Source organism: Pseudopipra pipra, chromosome 2 (assembly GCF_036250125.1).
Source record: "Pseudopipra pipra isolate bDixPip1 chromosome 2, bDixPip1.hap1, whole genome shotgun sequence".
NCBI lineage: Eukaryota > Metazoa > Chordata > Aves > Passeriformes > Pipridae > Pseudopipra > Pseudopipra pipra.
Genome location: NC_087550.1, coordinates 68,378,401 through 68,404,616, shown reverse-complemented (window position 1 = coordinate 68,404,616; position 26,216 = coordinate 68,378,401). Strand labels below are relative to the sequence as shown.

The following is a 26,216-nucleotide window of genomic DNA, read 5'->3' as shown; positions in this document are numbered from 1 at the left end:
TGACAGGCATGTATGCTCTTGACAACATCCTGGAGGGGAAGAAAGCTCATCTGAAGCTCTCACATCCATTTTGTTTGGTTTCAATTTATTAATACCTGAGAAGGTTTAGTGTGCCTGTTACTGTTTAAGCATGAGGTCACTATTATATTAGAGAAAGCTTTGTGTGCTGTTCCAACATATTTGAGTAAGCATGTTGGGTGGGGGATAACTACCTTGTTCTGCTTCTTGTAATGATCTGCTACTCCTCAACAGCTTAGGGAAACTTCATGAATAAAACCTATAGTAATGGCCTACATTATGTTTCTGCTTTTGAGAACTTCTGTCTCAGCACTGCCCTATCAGCTCCTACTTTTCTGGTCTGGGAAGCCCTCTGCAACTGCCTTTGGGACATAGTCATTTTCTCTTCTGTTTAGCAATATTTGGAAAAAGGTGATAGGCCCCTAGACCATGGGATATGAGAGAAGCAGAGCAGGGGAGAATTAAGTCTTCTTGCACTGTTCCAGCAGTAGCACCACTGGGTTTCTTCAGGCTGAAATTGTGCCTCTCTCACCCAGAAAATACACTACTTAGCCCCCTCTAATCTAGTCTTCCTTCTTGACATAACAAAAAAATTCTGTGTGTTAAATAGATTAATTGCTAAAATATTTTAAGGATTTAATTTTCTTTATGTTCAGGTGAATGCTGAAAACCCATGCAATGACTCATTTAACCTTTTTATTTTGTTCTGCTAAAAAACCTGGTAGTAGATGTCCAAAAAGATCTGCAATGGCCCTGTGTGTCAGGAGTAAGAGTCCAATTTCTCTCCTTTGGCTGCTTAATTTCATGAGACTGCTGCAGGGAAATACTAGAATTTGGAAACACATTAATAGGTTTTGACTGTTTCAGGAGTCTGTCTTCTTAATATTCCTAAACTGATTTCTAAGCGTAGTTAAGCATTTTCATCCAGGTAATCCAGTATTTTGAAAGCTCTGTTCTGCTTATGATGTTGTCTAACTTTGCCCTGCAATTTTGCCATTAACAAATAAGTTAATATCCAAATCCAAAAAAGTTACACAACTTCGATGGTGAAACTTTTCTGACTTTTCTTGATATACAGAGGAACAAAATGTCAAAACCCAATGATACATGCCAAAGAAATATGTAAAAAGTCATATTGGGATGATTACTATGCTGATAATAGTGTAACTTTTCCTGTATCTTGCATTTCAGGAAAATACAGGTGAAAACTCTTCATTAGACTCCACTTGATTGCAGTTATGGGTTTTGCTCAAAGTCAATATTTTAAATGAAAATATTTTCATGTGATCAGGTATATCTCAGATAGCTGTAATTCTTTGTTCTTGATAAGGAAGTGTCATTCTGGAAGTGAAGAGAGTCAGGTCTAACAGTAGAAGCTGGCACATTGTCAATCCTTGGGTACATTGTCATCAGTATACAGTTACTCCTGTACACTAAAGACCAGCAAAATCCATGTGTATGACTAATAGCCAGGCAGTGTTAGTATCTGTCTTGCATGTTATCCTCAAAGCTGTTTTTCACACCATCTAGAGTATCCAAGAAAGAACCAACAAGCATCTGGAACTGGTTCTGGGCTGTCTGACAGATATTAGTTATCAATTGTGAAATCCCTGTATTAGCTTATTTTCCTCTTCAGCTGTATATAGAAGTATTCATAACTACAGAGATTAAATGGGTCTTAAAATTTTCTCCTTGATTTTTCACTTTAGTTCTGTGTATAGGTCAAAAAATAGAAAAAAAGTGAATACTGATGAGGGAGCACTCTAAATAGCCTGTAAAAAAATTCAGTTAAACAAAGCAGGGAATAAGGATTGTTTGGACTGTATGAGCTGAAATCCCTGCTCTAATGCTAGGATCCATGTATGCATAAGTGAAAATACTATGTGATGCAAAAGCTATACAAGGAACAGGGATTCTGAAACAATAATTGTGACTTAAATATGAATGTCTGAAGAGTGCACACAATCTGGAAAAGATAGAAGTAAAACCAAGTGATAAACAGCAGGATGGATGGTGGTTTTTTTCTGAATAGAAATGCAGTTACTTAAAACTCTGTGTGTGTATTTGTGGTGGAGATCTCTGACAGAGTAGGGAATGGATGGGTATTTCTGTTGTGGTACAATTGGTAGTGTGTTATCCCCAGCTATTTGGAGATTTGCTGGAGGAGGAGAGACGGGGAAGGATGTGTTAGGAGGCTAGTGGGTATTTTTAGAAAGACTTAAGAATTTCCAGTCTTTTTTCTTAGAAGTGATGAGCAAGAGGCTCAGTACACTTTTTAAAAAATTCAAATTGCCAATTAAACAGCTGACAATGTTTAGTTGATCGTATGTAGAATTTATGCATTTTTAATAGAATTATCATTTTTCACTGTACTTTGAATAGAAATATATGTGAAATGCCCTTTAACAGGTTCTGGATTCTTAAAAGGGAAATGTTAGACAACTAGTTTGCGAATGTTTTTATAATAGAAAACTAAGAAATTTTAACTCTAGAGCTTCTCTGAGCACAGGCCACAGAAAGAATAAGAGACCCATCAGTGGAAAAAGAGCTGCATCTTGGAATACGAACAGGCATGTATAAAGTGAGAATTGTTCGTGTCCAGCTGAGCTGGCATGGCTGGGAGAAAGCACACCTTGGGTGATGGTTAAGCAGCCTGCTAGTGAGAATGAGTGAAGAATGGTTACCCTCTAGTGTCGGTGTCATATCAAGACTTAACTTTTAGGCTTACTGAAAACTGAGATGATGATGACATCTATAGGGATAAAAGCCAAACAGTCAGTAGACCTTAGGGTAATTGAACTTCATTTTGCAATAAATGAACTGGAAGCAGATTTGAGCTGAATGCCCAAGGGGTGAGGAGTGTGTAATAGGAGATGGGGATTAAGGCGAGGTAATTTTCCACTGTGACTTGCAAAAGTGCTGGTATCAAGGCTTCAACTGGTATCATGTGACTGAAAGAAAGAGATACTGTTGGGAGCATGGATTATTTATTAAGGTGAGACTTCAAAGTTATCTTTTTTTAATAGAAAAATTCTTTGAAAGATATCAAATATTATAGATATGGTGGGAAGCTGTATAGAATACAAAAGCTGTTGATTGATTATATTGGACTAGGTGAATGTTGAGAACCGATTTCTCTTGGAAAGAAAATGTATAGATATTCTCTCTTTATCTCATTGTCACTACTAATTTCCCCAGTGCATGTAACATGATGCCTTTCATTATCCTTCCAGAGAAAACCAGACATGGTGGAAAGAGGTTTGGTTAAGAGGAATAGGAACTGTCCAAAGTGCAACTAGTATCACTCTGATCTGCAGTCAGTAGAGTTGGATAAGTCCTAAGTCCTTGTTTTCTTTATTGAAGTCAAAACAAAAAAAAGAGTGTTTGTATTAAATATGTTGATATTGAAAGCAGACTCCTCCCAAGGTGATAGGGATAAAATGGAGGAACCATGTGTCTTTGAGACTGGGTGATACAGGGCTGAAATTGAGAGTTTCTACTGGACATGCACAGTTTGTCTATACAGGATGTAGCAGGAATCTGTGGGTAAGAATGACAGAGGAGAAGGGAGATTTGGGTGTGCTGCTTAACTGCGTGACTGAGACAGCAGGGAAGTGTGACCTTAAAGTGAACTGTCATAGGGTGGATGGGGTGAGGTTTTTGTAGTAGATAATAAATGATAGCTAATGCAATTGTACATGGTATTTCAGTAAAATTTCCATATTCTTGCTACCTGTATTCCAAAGCTGTCAGTTGAAACTGATGGATATTGCTGGTCTCTTTTTCCCAAAACTTTTTCCACAACAGAACAGTGATGGCCCTATCCAAAATACATCAGTAAAACATGCCGATGTGGGCAGAGGACCACAGAAAAGAAAAGGCAATCTCAGTAAAAATAAACAAACAAAAAGATGTGAACATTTGTCTGCAGGCCTTCTGGTAATTTAAAACCTTATGCTGTGAAACAAGTTCCAGAAAAAAATTATTTGCTTTGCTTCCACTGCATAAATTATCTACACAGAATTTAAACTTTACTGGTTTTATATTGTTAGCCAAGAAGATAGGGGCACTCTGCTGAAGAAATAGCTAATGTAAATACTTACTGTAATAAATGTCTGACATATCACTGGCTGTGCTCTCTCATTTGCGGTTACTAAACAGGCCTTTCACACTGTCCACTTAGGTTCCCGATGTCATCAGCAGCATAAGACAAGTCTCCAAAGCCGCACTAAAAGAAGATGCCAAACCAAGTAAGGATAATGAAGATGCCTTCTATGACTCTCAAAAATTTGAGGTCCTTTACTGTGGAAAGGTGACTGTGGCTCACAAGAAAGCTCCCTCCACGCTAATTGATGAATGCATAGAGAAATTCAGCCTTCATGAGCGCCAGCGCCTGAAACTATTAAACGAGCAGCGCAATAATGAGTCAAGTTTGGACTTGCCTCTGTGTGAAGAAAACGTGCCAGCTTCTTCATTGGATAGCCCATTTGAGGAGCTGGACAGCCCAGATAACACTTCAGGGCGTGCTGCAATGTTTACAGTCGGCAGCCAGACCAACTTGACCAACCTGGCCAGCACTCGTGGCTTCTTTCCAGAGAGCATTTTAGAGGACTCTGGCTTTGATGAGCAGCAAGAGTTTCGCTCCCGGTGCAGCAGCGTCACTGCAGTTACACAAAGAAGGGTTCATGATGCAAACCTGAAAATACAGTCGCGCAGAAGACACGCAAGTGCACCCAGTCATGTTCAGCCCTCTGATTCTGAGAAGAACAGGACAATGTTGTTCCAGGTGTGTACTAGGAGGAGCAATTTCTTGTTGGTTTTGTACCGTATCTTTTTCCCCTGTGCAGTTTGAAGCTGAGACAAGTTTTGCCATATAAGTAATATAGGTCCAGTATGGTTTCATGATTTCTCATAAATATTTATGTATCTGTTCATAAATGGCTGCAACACAAGTAGCTGAACTTTCTTAAGGAAGTCACCTTAAGTCATGAGCTTGGGCAGATTTTAAGGAAAAGTAATTATTTATGGAGTAATCACTTAAAGGAGCAGCGTTTTTAGAGAAACAATTATTTTACATGCAGTTCTGGATTACCTGTATAGATGAGATCTAGAACCTGGCTGGAGAAGAGTGAGTATTCTTTCGAAAAGAGAGTTGATGCAAACAAACCCTCTTTTTTTGTGCACTTAAAAAGAAACTCACAACTTCACATAAGATTTTCCCACCCTTACGTTTTGCCCAGCCCCTTTGTGATGATTTGTCTTATCTTTCCCAGATGAGTACTCAAACATCTCTGCACTGAAGGCTTCTTCCTTCAGACCTCAGTGGTTATTTCTTCTCTTGCCTGAAGTGTATTTCACATCTTTGGAGCTCGTTTTGAGAAAACAAAAGGATGTGTAAAAGAGGTGACCCATAAAAGGAAAAGTCCTTGGAGCTTAAAGTAACAGGGGACTAAATGCCTGGATTTTGTCTTTCCATTTGTTTTAAAGATCATTCTTGCCTTTTATTCTCTTGGGGGATTGATAACTGAAGTGAGAATTGCCCTTCAGAAAGCCACAACTGTCCCTTATAATGGATTTAGCTGAAAAATTTTCTGAGATCTGTGGAATAAGTTCCATAGGCTTGAGAAACAGTTTGGGAAAACTGAAAGATAGTTTGTTGCAGAACCTACTCTTTCTCATCTGGAATTAGTACAAACCAAGAAGTATCACCCTAGTTTCTCAGCTAACCTATGGTATAATTTGAAAAACAAAAATCATTGTAGCTTTTAATTTAGCTACATTGTTTGCTAAAGTTTTTAGTATTGTCTGTCAATGTGATCTTTGGACCAAAATCTGATCTTGATCAATCCCAGCTTGAAGGGAAAAAGGGTGGGAGGGGGAGAAGAAAAGCTGTTTTCTTTCAAATTCAACTTCTTCTTTCCAATTCTTTCCTGTTCAACTGAGTGTATTGTGCTTGCTGAAATATTCTTACTCAATAAAGGCAGAATTATGCCACCCTTGTAAAAACTGAGTAAGCTGATGTGCCAAAGAAAGGCTGTGTGAACAAGAAAGGGCTAGATTCTGACATTTTTGTTGCTGTCACTGCTGTACCTCCAAGACAGTCATAAACTAGACTTATTCTTCTCCCTCTCAGGTTGGAAGGTTTGAAGTTAACCTCATCAGTCCAGACACCAAATCTGTTGTGTTTGAAAAGAATTTTAAAGATATCTCCTCGTGCTCTCAGGTAAGCATTATTAAGAAGCAATATCTAGATCAGCAGAAGAAAAAGATTTTATTTGTTCTTCGGTTGGCTTGCCTTGCTAGTCTATAGGCAGGAGAAAAAAAGAAATGTAGAATTCTTTGTCATTTAAAAACAGTTTATCATATCTAACTTACCGTTAATAAGAGTAAATTGTTGTTTTATACCATTGGCTCCTTAATTTAAAAAAAAGGGAGGGGTGATTGTGACTAATGTATACCCAAATCCTGCATGAAGTTGGATGCATCAACTTATTTGGGGAGTATGACTAAAAAAAAAGAATATTAAACTGCCATTGCTCACAAACAGTTGCAGCAGACTGGAACTACTATTTGCCTTTACAAGAGTGAGAGCTGTTATTCAAATTGTGGCTTTCACTCATCTGGTAGCAGTTTCAACTACAATGTAATGTCATTTCCAAAAAGCTTAAGTACAGAAAAGATGAGTACAAAATAGCGGTAGTGGCAACTTTGATTATTGGTCAGCAAATAAAGTATAAAGTGTTCTGCTTTGGGAGAGCATTGGATATGTTTTTGGAAGTAGCTTAATATCCATTTAAGATGCTCTGAGTGTGCTGTTCCTGAGCAGGTAATTCCTGAAAGCCTTCAGAATGAAAGGAAGAGAGCATCAGATCAGCCCTCCAGAAAAACAGCAGTTTACCTGCATCATTTCTACTGGAGAATATGGCAATAGATGTACCCAGCTATGTCCAGTAATAAAGAAATATTTTTTATAAAGTTAAATACCAGGGCTGAGGGATTCACGTTTCCATCTTGCTGCTGTTCAGTACCTGTTACTTCAGACACTTTCTGTTTTGATGTTTTACTTCATTACCTCCTTTCATTTGCCATGCCACATGCATCACTTCAGACCTCCTTAAACATTATTATTCTAGTTTAAAGTACACATCTGGCATTCTCTAAACGTATATTTCACTCCCAAGTGCTTTCATTTTAATGCTATTAACAAATCTGCTCTTGCATGACTGGTCTACCAATGCTAATACAAATTAAGAACTGGTCAATACTTGTAACTCAAGTGGAGTCTTGAGCTACTAACTAAAGGTCTAGATCCTTAAGCTGACTCTACTCTTAAACTACAGTTTGTATTGCTTTTCGTAGAGAAAAAAGGCTAGTGCAAATACAGAATGGGACAATATAATCAAACAATGATGTAGTAATAGCTTTATAATAAATGCAGATCAAAGAGATTCTTAAAGAAGGGGTAAGGAAAGCAGAATTTGCAGACAGCTTTGGTCGTCTGCTTTTTGGGTGTACTGAACTGAGTAAATATGACACTTCAGCTTTAGGTACTGGGCTCCTAGGTTGTATATACATACTGATAATAGTCAAACAAAACAGTCCTAAGCAGGAACAACCTTTGTTCTCCTTACTTTAAAGTGTGGTGACCAGCAAGACCGTGGCAGACTTTCAAAGCACAGCTTTCCTTCAGGAAAATAGTTGTGTAAAGTAAATAGTGTCAAGTAATGCTGTGTGTTGGACTTTGGAGATGGAGTTTTTCACACCGCCTCTTCACTTTCGTTTGGAGCAAAGCTTCTGTTATTTTGCATTCTTGAATATCTCAAAGAGGCACTAACAATACTCTGGGGGGATTTGTTTGATTTCTTTTTTTAATGCAAAACAGCTACTTTAGAGAAGTTGAGGGGGTTCTGTGTTCAACAGAAATGAAACATTAATTTATTGAAGACTAAGTATTGGTTGCATAAAGCTCTTCTTTTAAGAACTTGATGCTAGCCACAGGGCTTCTCTGTTATGAATTTACAGGGCAGTGATTTACTGTGTATTGTGGACTGAAGCTTAGGAGTGCTTGTTCTTTAAAGCTTTACAAACAATGAAAAGGAGATGTTCTGGTCAGTTTGCCTTCTGGATTCTCTTAGTCTGGTCTAATAAAGGTACTTTTTATTAGATTAAGTGTGGTTGATCTGCTGCATTCAGTTAATTATCCACACTCCATATACTTGTCAAAGCAGGAAATATAATTGATGATAAACCTCTGTGTGTGTGCTGTCTAAACTCAGGTATCAGACAGCTGTAGAAATTTTCTTGTTGCAGCCTTGCTGACCTTGAGGGAACCCAGAACAACAAAAAACTTGGTTCATTTGTCATGAAAAGTCCAGCCACACTCTTTGAGAAATGTGATGAAAGTAGTGTTGATTGAGGAACATACTGTGGTGTTTATGCCTCAGTAGTGCAAGTGTCACATCTGTCTCTCCCTTCAAATGTTCTCCTGTTGAGACTGAGAAGTCAGAGAGCAGTAGACCTGTTCAGGAACTGTCAGCAGTGAGGGAACTGGAATCTCCCCAAACCACCTTTAGTAAACATGTTTTCTTCACAAAACAGACCGCAACACTTCACTGATCTATCTATAAATCAACATGTGTATACATCTGACCTTTTTTATTTTGTGCTTTGGAAGACTTCATGTGTCATGAGAAAATAAGTCTAGTTAAGTCAAGATTACTGTGGACCATTGTTAAACTAATGCCCTTAGTGTCATTTTAGACACCCTCTGCACCTCTGTTAAGTTTTAAGTGGCACAAATGTAACTTTTGGAATTTTGTTTTTTAAAATGACAGCATGTAGTGACGCTATGTTCAGTCTGTCACGTACTTCATTTCCAATTTTGTTGAGAGTGTTTTCTGTAGTGACAGGCAAGTTGCTTTGCCTCCTCCTCTCTTTTATGATATAGGTGTTTTCTTTGGAGATGGATCCAAGCAAACAAGTTCTGCTTTCTGTTGTATTTGAACTTGAGAGATTAGGCTTTCATTTGGAGAAAATCTACTATTACTATACTGAGATGATAAAAACGTTGGCAAAAGCTTTAACAATAGTGAGTCATGTTCCATGAATTGAGACTGGAAATATAGTGTTTCTTAGGAAGCTGCTCTCTTTGATCTTCTTAGTGCTGTTTTTAGCAAGGCAATGTTCCCTGTCAAGTCGTTAGACTAAGATCTTAAAAGAAAACATCAGTAGTAATATATAGTAAGTCTTGAAACTTCTGGTATGTAAATCAGTCTCAAAGAATTTATTTCAGAATTTGGTTGGAATTCTGTATGTCACCACTCATTCTCTACCTTTTTTTCTTCTGGTGTAATTGTAACATGTATTACAGAAAAGCAAAGGTCTGTTGCTACTCTGTTGCTTCTTCAATCTGTGTTTTAGCATGGGCTTATTACATCAAGTTTTCACTGTGGAGACAATTCCAAATATAACCTAGAAATCTTTAGTTCACTTCCCTGAAAATCCAGTTTTTCTAATGGAAGAAATTCAGGTCAAGGTCTATCGCTTTATAACTTCTGTTTTGATTGTGTAAAGATCTTTATGTAACTTTTAAACACAGAAAGCAATTTATAAGGTAACAATAGTAGCTGTAAAATAGATAATTAGGAGCATGCATTTATAGTTTCTCAAATTTTTGCATGGGCAAGAAAGTGTTGGAGTCTGACAACTATTTTTAGGATCACTTTTGAAACTAAACCTCTTTATAAAATAGTCCACTAATGCTGTTTTTGAACTCTTGTAGGGTATAAAACACGTTGATCACTTTGGTTTCATTTGCCGGGAATCTGTGGAATCTGGGTTAAGCCAATATGTTTGCTATGTGTTCCAGTGTGCAAGTGAGTCTCTGGTGAGTATTTATTAATGATCCTGATCTTTTCATCTGAGGATTTCTAAGGTATTTCCTAAACAATGTGAGTCTCTGTTATTCTGCTGTGTCAGTTGAGCCTCAGTGGTCACATCTTCCCTGGTGCAAGACTGTGCAGCTGTGCATATGCAAATATGCAGTAGGAAGTGCTACATTCCGTTTCTACATAACCATATCCTGCTGATGCATATATCAGTAACAAATAGAAAAAAATCCACATGGGTGTGTTCATGTGTGCAGAACATGAGCATATTTGGGCTCTGTATTTGATTGTAACTCTTCAGTTTCTAACTGTTGAGAGACGGTTCTCCCTTAAGCATGTAGAAACACGTATTGAATTAGTAACAAAGCTGATGATAAAACCCAAACATACACTGGTATGGTTTAAACTACTGGCTGATCCTGCATGCGTCTTTACCATGCATGTGGCTTTAGGATTTTTCCTGTAGTCTGTTTTGTTCCTCAGTAGAAGAAAATAGCTGTATCTGATCACAGAAGAAGAAAACCATAGTATGTATGGATGTGTGTGATTATGAAAAAGTCCATTGGACATTTGATAAAGTATGTATCAATTAATTGAAGTTCCAGGTAGCACTGATTTTAACTGATAACAGGTAACTTAATAATGTGAGAGCATATAGGAAATAATTTTGACTACTTTTTTATTTTAGAGTTCTGACACCTTAAAAGAATTTGTTTTCTGTTCTGAACTGTGTTTGTCCCTGATGGCTTGGTAACAGCTGCTAACTCTTTTCCAGCTAAACTTAAAAATCTCTTTTCCAGTTAGCTGAAAATGTAAGTTTTCCATTGACTAGCTTCAGAGTGAATAGATATACATCAGTAAAACTTCAAACAGCTAACAGCCCTAGATGTACAATGGCAGCTGAGGCTGCGCTTTTATCAAAATGGGAGCTTATTATGGAATCAGCCTATCAATGTACTAACAGAAAATGTTACATCTGACCTACTGATAAATCTGACCATGCATAATTCAAAGACTTAAGTGGTATATAAAACCTCCATGTATTTATGAACCTCTTTACATATTCTGGTACTGATATGTGTGGGTACGCCCACATTACAATATGAAATGAAGATTCCTGAGCTACTTTCAGATGGAATTGCTTGGACCCCAGTGGCAGTTTGACTGTGTCAGGGCAGAGCTTTCCAAATTCTCTACTGTCAGGCAGGCTGTGTTGGTAGGCTTGTGTATATTTGCTCTAAATCTAGTTAGGGTTTGTGCTACAATTCTCATGGCTTTAGTGTAGTCATAATCCTTATGCTTAGCACTGTTCTCTGGATCTTCCACTGGAGGGGGATTGTAGCCCACTTAAAAAACATAACAGTCCATGTTGCAAGATGGATATTCACTGTTCAATGTCCTGCATTATTGCTAAGAAGAAAAAGCACCCAGAAATTGCTGGTAATGCTTAAAACTGTGGGTTTTAAAACAAACAAAAAAGATCTGGACATACTGGGACACAAACTAGTTCAGATTTCTACATTCAGGTTCTGTTTTTTCTCCCAAGCGACAAACCCCTCAAAAAGGTGTCTATGTTCTCTATGTTAAACTGCATGATTTTGGTCTGAAATATTTCAGCTTTCCTCTTCCTACTTATAAAAAAAGTAACAAGTAGAGTGAGGACCTGATTCTGAAGTAGGATACTGATTTCTTTCCTAAAATCGTTCTCAAGCAGTTGTCTCCTTCTTTCCATGCTTATGCAAACACTCAGGAAACAGGTTTTAATAAACATTGTATTCCCCTGAAATACAGACAGGGGACCTCCAAGTGCTTTGTATACAAGGTCTAGGAGCATATTTGAATGAATATGGAAAGTGCTGTCACCTCAACCTTTCTTAGATAAAAGTTTGAGCTTTTCTGGTGCTGTATTTGTGGTAGCAGCATAGGAAATATCAGGGCAGAATGCAAGGCAGGCCAGAAGTACTTAAAGATAAATTGTGATTGTAATGAAGCTGGTAGCTAGTCTAGTAGCCTAGAGAAAAGTGAACTGCTGTGGGAAGCTCCTGTCTGGCAGCAGGGATGAGTCTGTAGGGGTTTATGCTAAAATGGTATAGTGGTGGGAGGAAAGTTGTTGAATGGAACATGTGCAGTTTACAGGAAAAACTTGAAGCTAAAGAGATTAATGCTTTTTATTTAGCCAGCATATATTCAAGCAGAAAATTACCACTTGCAGCTTCTTAAAACAGTGAGTGCCTTCCCAGTAAGCTTGAGTAGCTGCAGTCACATACTCAAAATTACACTGTCTGGCTGAACTTAAAGATGGTAAGTATCTACAGAACAGGTAGAAAGCTGGGAACACAACCTTGATCTCTTTAGAAGACAGTAAAAGGGTTTTGTCTGGTTTTGTGTTTTTTGGTTTTTTTTTTAAATTCTGAAGTACCTGTCTATGACATGATTTATAAATCTAATTTCATGTATATGGCATGCATTTTTGTTTAAATACTCTTTTCTCTCCCTCCCATACAGGTTGATGAGATAATGCTGACCCTGAAACAAGCCTTTAGCACTGCTGCTGCACTGCAAAATGCCAAGACACAGATTAAACTGTGTGAGGCCTGCCCTATGCATTCATTGCACAAACTTTGTGAAAGAATTGAAGGTAGAAGCTGAATTTATTTTCTAATTGCGTTTTGCTGATTATTGTAGAAGAATAACTTCATGTAAGAACAGAGAGAAAAATATCTCAATAAGCAACTCTTACCATTACTTTGCACTCTCTGTATTTAGGTGGAGGTGTTAGCAGTAATGATACTGCAACTGAATATAGTATAGCTTCTGTTGTAAATACATACCCTTTCATCATCATACCTTTCTTGAACGTTAAGCAGAGCAGCAAAACCCACCAGTTCACCTTCCATTTGTTTGGGTTTTTGCATGCTTTCAAAATGAGTCATAAAAAGACAGTTGTGATCTAAAAGGATCTTGCTTTTCTGTGTGTTCCTTCTTTCCTGTGTGGGGTTATTTTTTCCTTCTTTGTGTTTATTCTCTCACGCACTTCAAAACCTAGTTATATTATGGGGAAATAAACGATTAAGTTAGGAAACTACAAAGAATCACAGAATATGATGAGTCCAACCCTTAGCCCTGCACAGGACCATCCCCAAGAGTCACACCATGTACCTGAGAGAATCATCCAAATGCTTCTTGAACTCTGTCAGGCTTAGTGCTGTGACCACTTCCCTGGGAGCCTGTTCCAACATGCAACCAATATCTGGGTGAAGAACTTTTTTCTAATATGCAACCTAAACCCCCCTAACACAACTTCAGGCCATATCTAATAAATAAAGTTAAGGCAACTACCTGACCTCAGATATGAATAGACAAATCTTTGTAGTTTCTCTGAAAATGAAGAATGTCAAAACACATGTAAAAACTCTTACAAGATAGATTTTAAAACAAAAAAGTTAGGATCCTGTTTTTATAGTCACTCTGCTATGTGTCCTTGCAAAGTATTGTATGCAAAAAAAAAAGGCAAGTGTGTTATAAAAAGCAAATAGTCTTGTGTCTTCTGGTCTGGTGATGATGGTGCTCAATATTGCCAGTTTTCCCATTCATTGAAAGTCACTGTTGCTACTTGCTTCCCTCTGGTGGATGACAAGCAAAGTATAAAATCCTAGTGGAGTGAAATTTTGTTAGGTTGTGACTGGTATTTTCTGGGTTAACAACACATATTTGGAAGTGATAAAGTTTAACTGGGAAAGCCTTCTGTAAATGATAGACTATAGAGGCTGCTGTATAAGGCAGTTAAGTATATTGAACACAGGTACTTGCAGGGTAAGTATCCAGTATTAAAATAAAATCTCTCCTAGGACAACAACTAGAGTACCGTAATAGTAGTTTCATAAACTTCGTACTTACTGACTGAAAGGCTTTAGTGTCCCTTTGTTTTTATCCATCTGCCTTGTTTTGAGTCTAGAAGTTTGTCAAAATCAAACCTAAAGCTTCATGACTTTGGAAAAGTCTTTTATCTGTTCTGGTTGCAGTTTTCTATGAACAATTTGTACCTCGGATGGAAAAAACATATCTTCATGTGGGATTTGTTTTCACCCACATTTTTTGTAGCTTCCTAGAATGAGCTCTGTGAGAAAATTTGCACTTTTTATTGAATATCAGAAATTCTTCCCTTTATTCCACAGCTTTTATGCACTTCTTGCTTCTTAAAGTGTCTTCAGTTCTCTGGTATGACCTCTACCTTATCATTTCCTTGTCCAGGAAGGCATCTAAGTCTTTTGATTAGAAGCATCTGAAAACTTCCAAGTGTCCTGTGCATGGATTATCTCTCAGTTATAACCCTGATCTGTTCTTCTCTTCCTCCTCTCCCATACAGTTGTCAGATTTCGAGCTGTCAGTGATCTCTTGGTACTAGGACAGAAGCCATCAGTGGGGTAGGGACCACAACCTTTTACATAGGAACCAACCACTAAGCTGCTGCTACTTGTATTTTTACTGCTAAAGAATGAAGACAAAACCATGTGGTTAGCAAAGTCTGAATTATTTTTTATCATGTATACTGTGGATATACAACTGTCGTAATTAAACTTGTAGGAACTCAAATGCAGGTTTATATTTTCTGCTGTCATTTTTCTCAAAAGTTTTTTGAGAGATCATTTGAGAATCTAGAAGCTTTAATGGTCCTTTCTTTTCCCAGGACTCTATCCACCAAGAGCCAAACTTGTAATTCAGAGACATCTGTCATCACTAACTGATAATGAGCAAGCAGACATTTTTGAACGTGTTCAGGTAATACCTTAGAAGCTGTTCTTCCAAATTTGAAAAAGACCATGATAAAATGAACTAGATTTTCTTGCTTTTGATTACATTTAGTTTGTTATGTAGTTGATTTAGAATTTGCTGCTTTTCCACCAAACATTTCATACTGAAATATCATGCTCCAGCTTAACCCCATGTATGCTACACTGCTAGTGGAAAAGTTTTGTTTCCCAAGTTTGCTGAGATGCTCTGTGTTCTTACCCAGAGTGTATTTTTTTTTTCCTGAGCTTAGTTTTTCATCTGTAAACACATTTTCCCACCTGAAAGTGATGTGGGAGTGGGTTGAGAGCAGGTGAGACATTCAGGTATCAGGAACATGTCTGGCATTTTTAGATTTTGTCCTTTTTTACTTATTTGGACGCAACATTGTTGTGTAAGCAGATGTACTTAAGTGGATGAAGTATACAATGATTTAGGCTTCCAAAGGCTCTGCTCCTCTCTAGTTGCCTGAAGAATAGAATGGCTGTTTGGTTTTCCTGGGTTCCTTATGCCACTTATAAGACTATACACTGGCAAACAACTTTAGAAAACAAAATGTATGGGTGTAAGGCTCCCTTTTCTCCACAGCCTGTAAGGTGTTTCCATTTTAGTTCTGTTTTGCTCAGGAGAATGAGAGCACACAGTCAGTATTGCAATTTGACACAATAATAGCGCACTCTGGGATTTGGTGTAGCAGTATATTAATTTCAAAGAATATATACATATGGAAGAAAAAATAATCAAATCATGAATTGAAAGACAAATTTTCCTTTCTTTGCTGTTACTGACAGAAAATGAAGCCTGACAATGACCAGGAAGAAAATGAACTTGTGATCTTACATCTCCGTCAACTCTGTGAAACTAAGCAGAAAACACACATTCACATTGGTGAAGCACCATCGGTAAAGCTTGTTTTTGTATTATCCCTCTCCCTCTTCCCACTCTATTAAAATACAGTATTAATGTATATGGTCCTAGCAGGACCACTACTTTACTTGGTCAGGAGTAATTGAAGCTGGATATTGCAATTAAGAGAGGACTGTGAGAGATGAATTTGATTTAATTTATAGTGGCATGTTTGGGTTTTATAAGCTGAGAGGGGAAGAAAAGAAGGAAAGAAAGATAACCAAATACTTTTAGATCTATATTTCTTTACAGTGTGAATATACCTCTTCTTTTTCTTTCTTCCTTGATCCCCCCTCCCAAGCAGTTATATTCAGGGAGAATAGAAATGAAGAGAGCATTGGTTTCTGTCGCGGGGTATCTATCGTAGTAGTTAAGTTTGGCCGATAGAAAAGCACACACACACATACACACGCTGCACAAGGAGTTGAGACAAGAGCTCTCTGCCGTGTCAGCGCAGCAGCATCCTTTATTAGGACAGCTAGCCCACAGTTTCTCACACACTTTCTGTAATAACATTATTTCTACAAAACATCATCACTATGCGCCTGCACCATGAACAAAGCCAACATTCTTGTCCTAGTACATTTTATCCTCCCTAAACCTACTTATCACCTTTCCAATTAACTTCCAGCTTCTCAAGGCTGCACTGTTCATGGGAATGGTTAATTAGCTTCTCTTCTCTCACGGGAATGGTCTTATGCCATCCAATATATTATGTTCGTCTATGGGTTCAATTTCTAGGGGCTTAACGGGGCCTGCCACTTCCCCCCACAGGTTTCATTTTAAACTATGAACTCATCTTGCAAAGGAAACATGTAACAGTATTGTTAAATTGATACACTTCTACAATATAGCCTTTAGGGATGGAATGTGCATTTAACTGTGGATTTGGTGTTTTGGGAGTGTGTTTTGGCTTTTTGTTTAGGTTTGTTTTTTTGGAGAGGGGTGATGGGCTTGTGGTGTTCTTTTAATAAGAGCCAACAGTATATTCTTTATTATGTAACTTGGTTTCGGCTCTAGTCGTTGGAAATAGTCTTTGCGATTAAAAAAAGAATTGCCAAAGCTGAGTTGTGTCCTTGCTCATTTCTACAGGTCATTTCTAACAGTTCGATTCCAGAAAGCACCACCAGTGGTGGCAGGTTTAAACTTGACATTCTGAAAAACAAGGCCAAGAAATCCTTGACTAGCTCTCTGGAAAATATCTTCTCGAGGGTAAGATTAACAACTCATTGTCATCAGCTCTCCCAGATACCCTTGACAGTAAAGACCTATCAGATTTTTTTTGTTGTTTTGGCCTCAGTCTGATAAATGCTTAATGAAGCAATAACCCTATTGTGAAATCTGAGAGTTACAGCTGGATTGATTGTGACTTAACTGCACTAGAAAGTTTATGGTAAGGCCACACGTACAGGGTGGAAAAAGGACAAATTTCTGAATAATGAACATTCATTGTAGGTGGCGAGTTAGTTGAGCATTATCAGATGTGTTGCTTCAGAATAAAACTTAATTTTATCTCTTATGATCCCATAAAGAGACATCATTTTTTGAAAGTGTGAATAAGCGTACCTGCTTATAGTGGAAATCTTTCCTTTCTGAGAAGTAATGCTTTAGGTCTCATAGCTAAAAGTGCTTCTAGTAGGCACCAAGAATCTTCAGAAAGTAGTTACAAAGTTCCTTTTGCAGGGAATAAATAAACAATAGTCTTAAAAAGTGAGTTGTTCTTCATTTTAATGTTCCTAGCCAGATATGATGTGAAATTGCAGATAATTACTGAAACTCTCTTATATGAAATAGCCTTTTAATAAAGAAGTCTGAATTGCAAATTTTGCTTAGCGTCCCTTTGCTTAGTAGGTTGAGTCAGAGGAGAGGCATATAGAGGAGTAACTGAAGAAGGCTGGGTGCCTGGAATCCAATGTGTCATTACAGAGAAAGTGTGATGAGCTGTGAGTACTGGATGGTGAGGTCTAAATATAATTTGGAATAGTGAAATTAAGTTCCTTCTGCTAGTAATTTTAAAAGTACCATGCTAAATCAAGCACTAAATTGCACTTGTCCTGCAGCTTCGTAGGCATGTCATAAAGTAACCTACAAACGTAGGATGCCATAGATGTTCCCTATAAAGGAAACAAAATAGTGTTTGCCAGAGAGAATCCTTAGAACTTACAGTTAGGTGTCAGTTTGGTCTTCTGCTGAAACTAGCATTAGTACTCTCCTGGTCACATATGACCTCTGCTGTGTAGCAAGTTTAACAAGCTAGGAATTTGGTCTGAATATGGAGAGAGAGAAAGAGAGGGATAGAGCATGCACAAAAGAGAGTGATGACAGTCAGAAGATCTGGATAATTTTGGCAGTTTGGAATATCGTCAAATGGTCACAGCTACAGCTGGGCCTTTGCTGAGTCTGATTTCTTTTCCACATCCAAAGGACATGTGACTGGAAAGTAATCTAGCTCTGATGGTGGGTCACGAACCCCACAGTGGTTATGGAACAAGTGTACATCACTGAAATAACTCGGTAAAGCATATACAGGCATACTGGCACTCTGGTCATGTCAAGGAAAATCATTTGGACAAAGTACACTGCTTAAATTGAAAAGTCTCTAAAGGGAAATTTCTTAAAAATAGTTGTTGAGGGTTTTTTATGTAGTATCTTTCTTCTCACCAGGGCCACTTTGACATGCTGCATATTATAATGTAAGGATGTACACAGTCCATGATTGAGTTCAAGAGAAGGGGGCACCTGAATTTGGATTAGGGCAATTTCAAGTTTGCTATTTATGAAGTGGACTTGCTGTTGTGAGGAATGTTGTTTCATCTTTACCCTCACAGTGCAATAGATCAGAAACAGCAGTATGTTGCAGGAAATCATGATACATGTAGGGGTTCATCCTTGCTGATCCACTTAAAGGTTACACAATGCAAGACCAAGAAAAATTATTTGCAGTGCAGCTCAAACACTAATTATTTGATTAAAGCAAGTATATACAAATATCTCTCTGCATTGGCACTGTGTTATGTGCATACATGTTATACACAATAACTGTTTCAATAGTTCATATTCTTCATCAGGCTATTACAACAAGCTTAATGGATAATGGTTAATTCCTAAAGGTATTTAAGCACTAAATACCTATTGTTGTGGTGGGTTTTTCCTCCTTAAGCCAGGTGCAAATGGTATTGATCTTGTAATGGATGCTAATTATGCATAAGTTACCATCTTTATGTAAACGTACATTTAGGAATGAAGAGACCAAGAAAAAACTTAAGTTGGTTTTGGGCTTTTTTTTTTTTTTAAGTTGGCATTCAGCATCTTTTTGTAGATAAAAAGGTTTATATAAAAAGTAAAAGTCAGTATATGTTGGGGAGAGACTTAGACAGCCTCAATCTTAGCAAAGTTAAAAAGAAGTATGTAGTAACCAGATATCTAGGAACACTTTAAGTAGATGGCTTCTTAGCTAGGTAAATAGCATCAAGTGACATTTTAAGCTACTTGAAGGAGTGGCTGCTCACTACTTGCCATAGGGAAACATGCTGGTTTCTGTGCTCTGGCTTCACTTCGTCCCAGAGGAATGTCACTTTTTCACTTCTTTGTTTTTCCGGACTGATCTTATTTTTGTGAGGTTTGAACTGAAAACAGGCCGTGACTTCCTAATGAGGTACCTCAGGAAAATAAATATAACCTTTCTTTGACCTCATGAACAGATTTCTTCCAGCCCATGATGCACTAACCTCTTCTGTTGTTGTTCTTTCTTAACCAAAAAGCCCTTATTACAATGCGAAAAGTGTGTGCTTTCAAAGGTAGTGAGTTATTCTTTCCTCTTGTTTTATTGTGAGGGTCAGTGAAGAGATGCTTCAGGCAGAGTATTTATTGGTAATGTGCTTAAACGGAATAAGGTACTTAAAGGGCACTCTGAGTCTAGAAAATAACCCTTACTAGGGAAAAGTAGGCTAAATAAATACTGCTGATGTTAACAAAACTTCCTCTGGAGTTGCAAGCATACCAAGAGGAGGTCTGTCTACAGTTTTCCTAAAACCTAGGCTATTTTTCTCCTGATAAAGTACTGAAAGCAACTTACTTCAGCAGTCAGAAGTGTCCAACAGCATATATCACCAGGGAGTTAAAGTTAGGAGTGAAAGGTATTCAAAAGTATTGCTGATCTATCACCTCTTCTTGTGAAACCAAAGGACCATTACAAGTTCAGCAAAGGTCCTCTAACATTAATTTCTGGCAAATTCTTGTCAGGTTTATCTGAACTATAAATGAAAAGTCTTGTTTGTGTCTTGTGCTATTTGGATGGATTTGCAGCCAAAGAGCGTTTTTTCCCAGTTTTAGTACTTTAACTACTTTTGCGCAGGTGGACTGAATTTGTCTGAAATGTCTAGATATGGAGCAAATTGTGTTGATATTACAGTGTGTCACGTGCGTCCATTAGCAGCAGTGCGTGCACAGTACTGAAGTCTGGAGTTTTTTGAACTCATCTTTTTAAGCCAACTCAGCTATTTTGCCTCAGATATATCAGGAAATATTCAGTTGATTCAGACAATAGAGTTGCAGGTTTAAAACTCCTGGTAGCAACATGGGAGAAGGTACAGTTTGACCAGCTAAAGATGTCACTGCTTGTAAAATCCTGTGCTTTCCCCATCAGCTGTGGTCTTACGTCAAACTTCTCTTGAGCCTGAACAGTCCTGTGTTCACTTGCACAGGTGTTGCCATCTTTGCTTAACCTTCAGAAAAAGAGGAAAAAGACCAGGTTAGATTACTTGCCCTTTTTTTTGCAGGGAGCCAACAGAATGCGATGCCGCCTGGGAAGTGTGGACAGCTTTGAGCGCTACAACAGCCTTGCTTCCGACAAAGTACGTAAGGAGCTTAGTTTAAATTGGCACGTTTTCATGTACGGGTGTTAATGAAGTGTAAATATGGCACTCTGGAAGGAAGTAGCACAAAGCACACCAATTTACAAAACTCAAAGAAGAATTTCCACTGGGAGTCAGGGGGTGTAAGAAAGCTGGGGTTTATGTTGACTTGAATCTTCAGCTTTAATCTGGTTGTCAGTTGTTTTTTTTCTACATTTCTCTTGCCTTACAAAAAACAAGGAGTTTCTGTTAAGTTTCTGCCTTGTTTTACTGAAGTAATTTAAAAAGGTCATGTCTCAACAGAAGGAAATGCTCTGAAGGTGAAGAATCCTTTCTTTAGTAATAGTTGATTTAGGGAAGTAAAAATTTTTGACCTAAACCCAGCTGTTGGGCATGCTGTATGGTAGCAAGAGGGCGGAACTCTGTTCACTTTCTTTTTATTTCCTGTTTTTAATGTTTTACCTCACATGAGAGTTCGTTGCTGATTTTCCCAGGAGTGAAGATTCTGTTAAGGTTTTCCTGCTACAGTTACTCATAAACTGGCTGTGTAATAACAGTCTCTCTTCCAGGATGTTGCTGTGACGGTACAGGAAGTATGCTCGCGATATGTCGAGGAAACTAGCTAAAAGCAGTTTCCCTAGTCTTTTCCATTCCCCTGTTTTCCCGAAAAAGACAAAAGTCTGGTAACTGGAATGCCAATCCCTGTGAGAGGATGCCCGGTGTAATTAATACATTGTTTGCCTTACATATACATTTTTATTCCTCTTTCTGCTTTCTCTTTTTTTTTTTTTTTTTTTTTTTAAGAAGGATGCTGCTGGTTTCGAGTGAATTATCAAAGGATGTCTGGTTTGGGTGATAATTAGCATACAATAGGCCATGACCCAGAAGGGGGAGAGGCTTTGGTGCCCTGATGCTGCGGCGCATGGCCCGTGGGTTAGATGAGAGCTCTCGTAGGGCACAGAGCGTCAGGCCTTACTCCGCCAGCACTTCCTTTCAGGACACTTCACCGGGCGATTCCCCGCCAGCTACTCCTCCAGCGTCCCCCGTGTCCTCGGCCTGGCAGACATTTCCTGAGGAAGACTCGGAATCCCCCCAGTTCAGGAGGCGTGCACACACCTTCAGCCACCCCCCCTCCAGCGCCAAGCGGAGGATAACCTTCCAGAACGGGAGATCCCAGAGCGTCCGGTCCCCGCTGCTGCGGCAGAACTGCGTGGAGATAACAAGGTGAGTCAGGGCATGCTGTGCCAAGCTCCTGCTCTCCCCTGCCATTGCAGTACGGAAGCCTCACTCCTTATGGACTCTGTTTCTGCACTTCTCCAGAGCTGGTTTGCCCATTCATATATTTTCAGCCTGTCTTCTCTGCCTCCAAGTAGTTTGGTGCTTTACAGAAACTCATTAATCCCTGAAAGTCATTCAGAGGAGGCATCAATAGATCAAATTGATGATTTGGCTGGATGCTGGCACCAATCTGTTTGTTTATTTATTTATTTATTTATTTATTTGTCAACTCTGAGCTGAGCCTCTTTGGCAGTATGGGTAGTCATGCTCTTTGGAGAAGAGGTCCTCAGTGCTTTACATGGCCTGATGCTTTTATGCCAGGTTGAAAAAGCTACAAGTGTCTGTCACTGTGTTCGTAAAAGCTCACAGAGAGTACGTCCAATTTAAACTGGTGAGGAGTCTTCCATAAGGACATAAGGATTAAACACCTCCACTGAACTCTGAGGCTTGTGATTTCCCTGTTTGCCTTTCTCCGAAGCTTCCTCTATGATTTCTTTCCCCTTCCTTTGGAGACTATCCAGCTATAAACATGTGGAGGAACACTGTTCCTTCAGGAGTTCCGTCACTCAGCAGAAGAGGTCTCCGCAGTTCATTGTGGGTCTCTTTGGCTGTACCTTCTTTCTTTGCCTCGATCCTGGATATCTGCAGTAAATGAGTGTAAAAACTCCAAAACCTTTACAAAATTGAGGCCCAAATGAGCTGAGTTTTTTCCTGTTGGAGGATCACTTTCTGCAATCTACTTGTCTGTTTCAGTGTTTAGCTGCAATTATACCTTTTGTGGGCTTTTTCTAAAAATGGTTTAAATAATAATTTCTCACCTGTTTGATATATCAGTGTGAATGCTGCACCAGCTTATAGAGGAAGGAAAAAAAATCTATTCTGTTTAAGAGAATGAAAGGGGATGAGGGGTAAGAAGCTAGCCTTGAGGTAGCTTTGTTACACTGTGTTTCTGAAGACGTAAATAATGTGTTTTTTACTGAGATAAACTTCAGTTGTTTTTTTTTCCCCACTCACCGTGTTGTATGCAAACAGGAAACCCTGTGACAGTTCCAGCCAAAGGACTTGCTGACTACATTTCTTTGTAATAACTTTTAAGAAGTCTCTGATTAAGTGACATCATCATCAGATTTTCAGTCAAGAGTTTGTAGCAGTGGTGGTTCTAGACTGAGATTCTGCATTCTTTCCTATTGAGGATTAGTCATAAATGTTAAGTAAAAGAAAGTGAATTAATTTGTATGTCCCCCCAACACTTGTTACTACTATTAAGTAATGTTTAGCTGACTATCTTGATTTAAACACTTCACAACAATTTATTCAAAAATACTGCCTTTAAATGATGTCTAATTTCTAATATGTTATTTACAAAAGCAAGAGAAAAGTGAAGGGAAGAAACAAGGCTGTTCATATTACTGGAAGAAGGTTTCTAAGGATATTTTCTGAATGTTTAAGAGATTATTTTTTCTGAATTTGCTTTGAAAGTAAATAAAACTAAAGAAATAAGGTGGTCTCCCTGTTCTGCAGTGTCATTGGAAAGTTTCTTAAAAGAAATCAGCTGTAACAAGAAAATTAGTATCACCAGGGAAACTGCCCTGTAGCGCACTTGGTACATTTTATCTTCTTGGAAACAAAGACGGAGTACTTGATCAGTATCTTTAATCTGGATGTTTTGTTGTTTCCAAATCTATGCTGACCCATTTGCTATGTTCTCTTGTTGCTTGCACAGTCCTAAGGTCGGGGTTCGGCGCGCTCTCAGTGAGAGTGAATCTGCGTCACCTGGTCTCCCCTCCTCTGTCTCTGCCCCTTCTTTCCTGAAAAGCTTTTACCAGGGCTCAGGAAGGTTGCTCCAGCGCTCAGAAAGTGACCTCTCCAAGAGGTGAGAGCGTTGTCTTCTGCCTAGTTCTTCAGTACCACCAGCTTAACAAAAGGATTCCTAGTGAAATGCAGCACATAGCATCTCTCCCACTGCCTTGTGCTCCTGCATTTCTAACAGACTTCTGTGATGCAAATAGGTGAACAGACTTTTGGATAAAAAAGCCTGTTAAAAATAGAGGCTTCTATGCTGACATCTAGTAGCTATCACCTATTTCTGTTCTAGTGTTGCAAATCTGCTGCATTGGTTTGTCATGTGAAATGCAGTGGATTTTAGGAGTATCACACCAGTTTAATGCTTTCTCTGCTGAATGCAAACCAGCATGCATTGCCGTGATCATTGGCATGTTAAAATAAGAGAAGAGCAATGTGAAGAGTGCACAGTACTAGTGTGGGCTGCCTGTGCATGAGAAGGGGAAACACCAAGTTAACTGGGTAGTACTAACTGTGAGATGCTTAGGGAGAATTAACAAATAATTTCCAGTTGAAGAGATATGGGGAAGAAGAAAAGATATGAGAAGTGGCAAAAAAAATAACCTGTCTCTTATAGACTGCCTCTGATTTGTGTTCCAGTGTGGCTTTGTTTCTGTGTTCCCTTTAGTTAGCAGTCTTGATCCAAACTGAACCAATGCCCAAGTCAGTTTGTACCGGCAGCTGGATCCCATCAAACCTAGCTTTCTAGATTTGGGGAATGTAGGGATTGACTATTTTATGAAAACTGTACTTTAATCCCAGCTAATTCCAGACTGTTCTAAGATATTAGTCTTTTTTAAAATTGGTTATGCGAACAGGTCAAGATACTGTGTTTCATTGTAATGGAGTTTTGAACTCTAAGTGGGGAGATCTTCAAATTAGGAACCATTCCCAGAAGACCATCATGTTTCTATGTAGGTTTTACAGTATACACATTTCTGATATCATTTCATCTTGAATTTGTATGAAAAGACACATTTTCTTGAGAAAATGGGTTCTCATTAGCTGCAGGTCTTGCTGGGAGCAACTGGGCCTGAACTGTCATGGTAACAAAATTGCAGAAGCAAGAATGAACTGTTAGCATCTAGCTGAGTTTGTGAAGTAAAGACAAGAAATACAGTCAGAAAGAAGTACCAAATTAATAATACTGATGTGATAAGTCACTGAACACTGAAGTAATCCATTGCTTGAACTTGCTAATGGTAAATTAAATATACTGTCCAACTGATGTTGGCCAAAATTCGCAAATGTGTGTTGTGCCGTCAGGTTATTAATGAGAGGAAGTTCTAATTTTTACAGTGTATTTTGTCTTGTGCATTTGTTCGTTCAGCTGTTTTTCCAGAGAAGGACCATCGTCTATCCCAGTAGGCTCAATGTGAGGTATTCTTCGCATTCTTGTGTGAATGAGTGTATGATAGGTTGGAATTGAGCGTGGTATGCCAGTCCTTTACAGTCTGCAGACTATAAGCAGTTTAACTGTTAGGGACCCTAATTAAAACTTCAGTGCATTTTCCAGAATAATCATGGTTACTACACATTCATGAAGTGTTTCCTAGTCCTATTACACTGGAGAAAAATCTTTATAGTCTGACTTCCTTATTATGTAACTTTCAGATTACACATGATGAAGCAGACAGCTTTTCTTGGTGTCCTGGTGAACTTTGATGTGCAGGAGCAGAGACAGTTTCACTTGGAGTTCAGTTTGGAAAGATTTTTGACTTGTAGCAGTCAGATGGGCCTATACAAATATAAACATATAGAATGGTGGTTGGTGGGGAGTGGGAATGTTGTTGTTTTGGGTTTGGGTTTTGGTTTTTTTATAGAATCACAGAATGGTTTGAGTTGGAAGGGGACTTTAAAGATCATTTAGTTCCAACCCTCCTACACCTATAAGTTTTCTACTTTAAGGAATGAGCAGTATAGTAAAGTTGTGCAACAACACAATATTTATAGATGCTTTCAGAATGTTTTTACAGCATTGTCAATACATTTGTCTGGAGACAGGTCTGGCGTGGAAGTGGTCTCCACATAATCTTGATTTTTGACAAGTGTGTTGTGCAGCATTCAGTATTGAGCAGAAGCACATATAAGGGTTAAAAAAAAAGTCTGGTTAATACGGAAGTAAAAAAGTTTGTTTAATATAAAAATAAAAGCAGCACTTTTAAAAATGGAACAACCTTAAGTGTAGATTTGACTAGCTCAGACTCTCTATTCATTGCATCATTGTGCAAGGATAATTTAAGATGAATTATCACCACCTGAATTTGAATGGATTGCTTTTTTTAAAACAGCTTCACATGTCATGAACAAAGTAAAATACTTGGGAATATTCTTTAAACAAAATAGCAGAAAGTAATTATTCAGAATAAAAATATATGACAGGAGTGAAAACCAATAGAGGGGTATAAACTGATAGAAACTAGTTTTTCTTCCTCCCAGAGGAGAGGAATACTTAATGTATTAGTCTTACATATAGATTTCTGCAGCTTAAGCACTGGGAAGTTGAATTCTGTACTTGATCTGGGGGATTTTGTACCATCAGCTTCCAAACTACAAAGTAGGTTGCATTGATTCAATTGCTAGTTATAGCAATCAAGAAGAGAAGTTTAAATGAAGGTGAAATGGGGAAAAATGCAAATCTTGG

At 38.3% G+C, this 26,216-nt stretch overlaps 1 protein-coding gene across 4 annotated transcripts in view; it reads left to right on the top strand.

Moving 5' to 3' along the window:
* Positions 1-26,216, top strand: part of TBC1D4 (TBC1 domain family member 4) — a 96,102-nt gene that overhangs the window by 44,996 nt on the left and 24,890 nt on the right. For 3 of the 4 annotated variants that reach the window (XM_064645893.1, XM_064645895.1, XM_064645896.1), the window contains exons 2-11: positions 4,202-4,804; positions 6,152-6,241; positions 9,800-9,904; positions 12,411-12,543; positions 14,593-14,684; positions 15,485-15,595; positions 16,692-16,811; positions 20,378-20,452; positions 21,450-21,676; positions 23,454-23,603. In XM_064645893.1, the coding sequence (XP_064501963.1) occupies positions 4,202-4,804; positions 6,152-6,241; positions 9,800-9,904; positions 12,411-12,543; positions 14,593-14,684; positions 15,485-15,595; positions 16,692-16,811; positions 20,378-20,452; positions 21,450-21,676; positions 23,454-23,603 (1,706 nt within the window). The remainder of the gene's footprint in view (positions 1-4,201; positions 4,805-6,151; positions 6,242-9,799; positions 9,905-12,410; positions 12,544-14,592; positions 14,685-15,484; positions 15,596-16,691; positions 16,812-20,377; positions 20,453-21,449; positions 21,677-23,453; positions 23,604-26,216) is intronic. The other variant, XM_064645894.1, reaches the window with a different exon arrangement.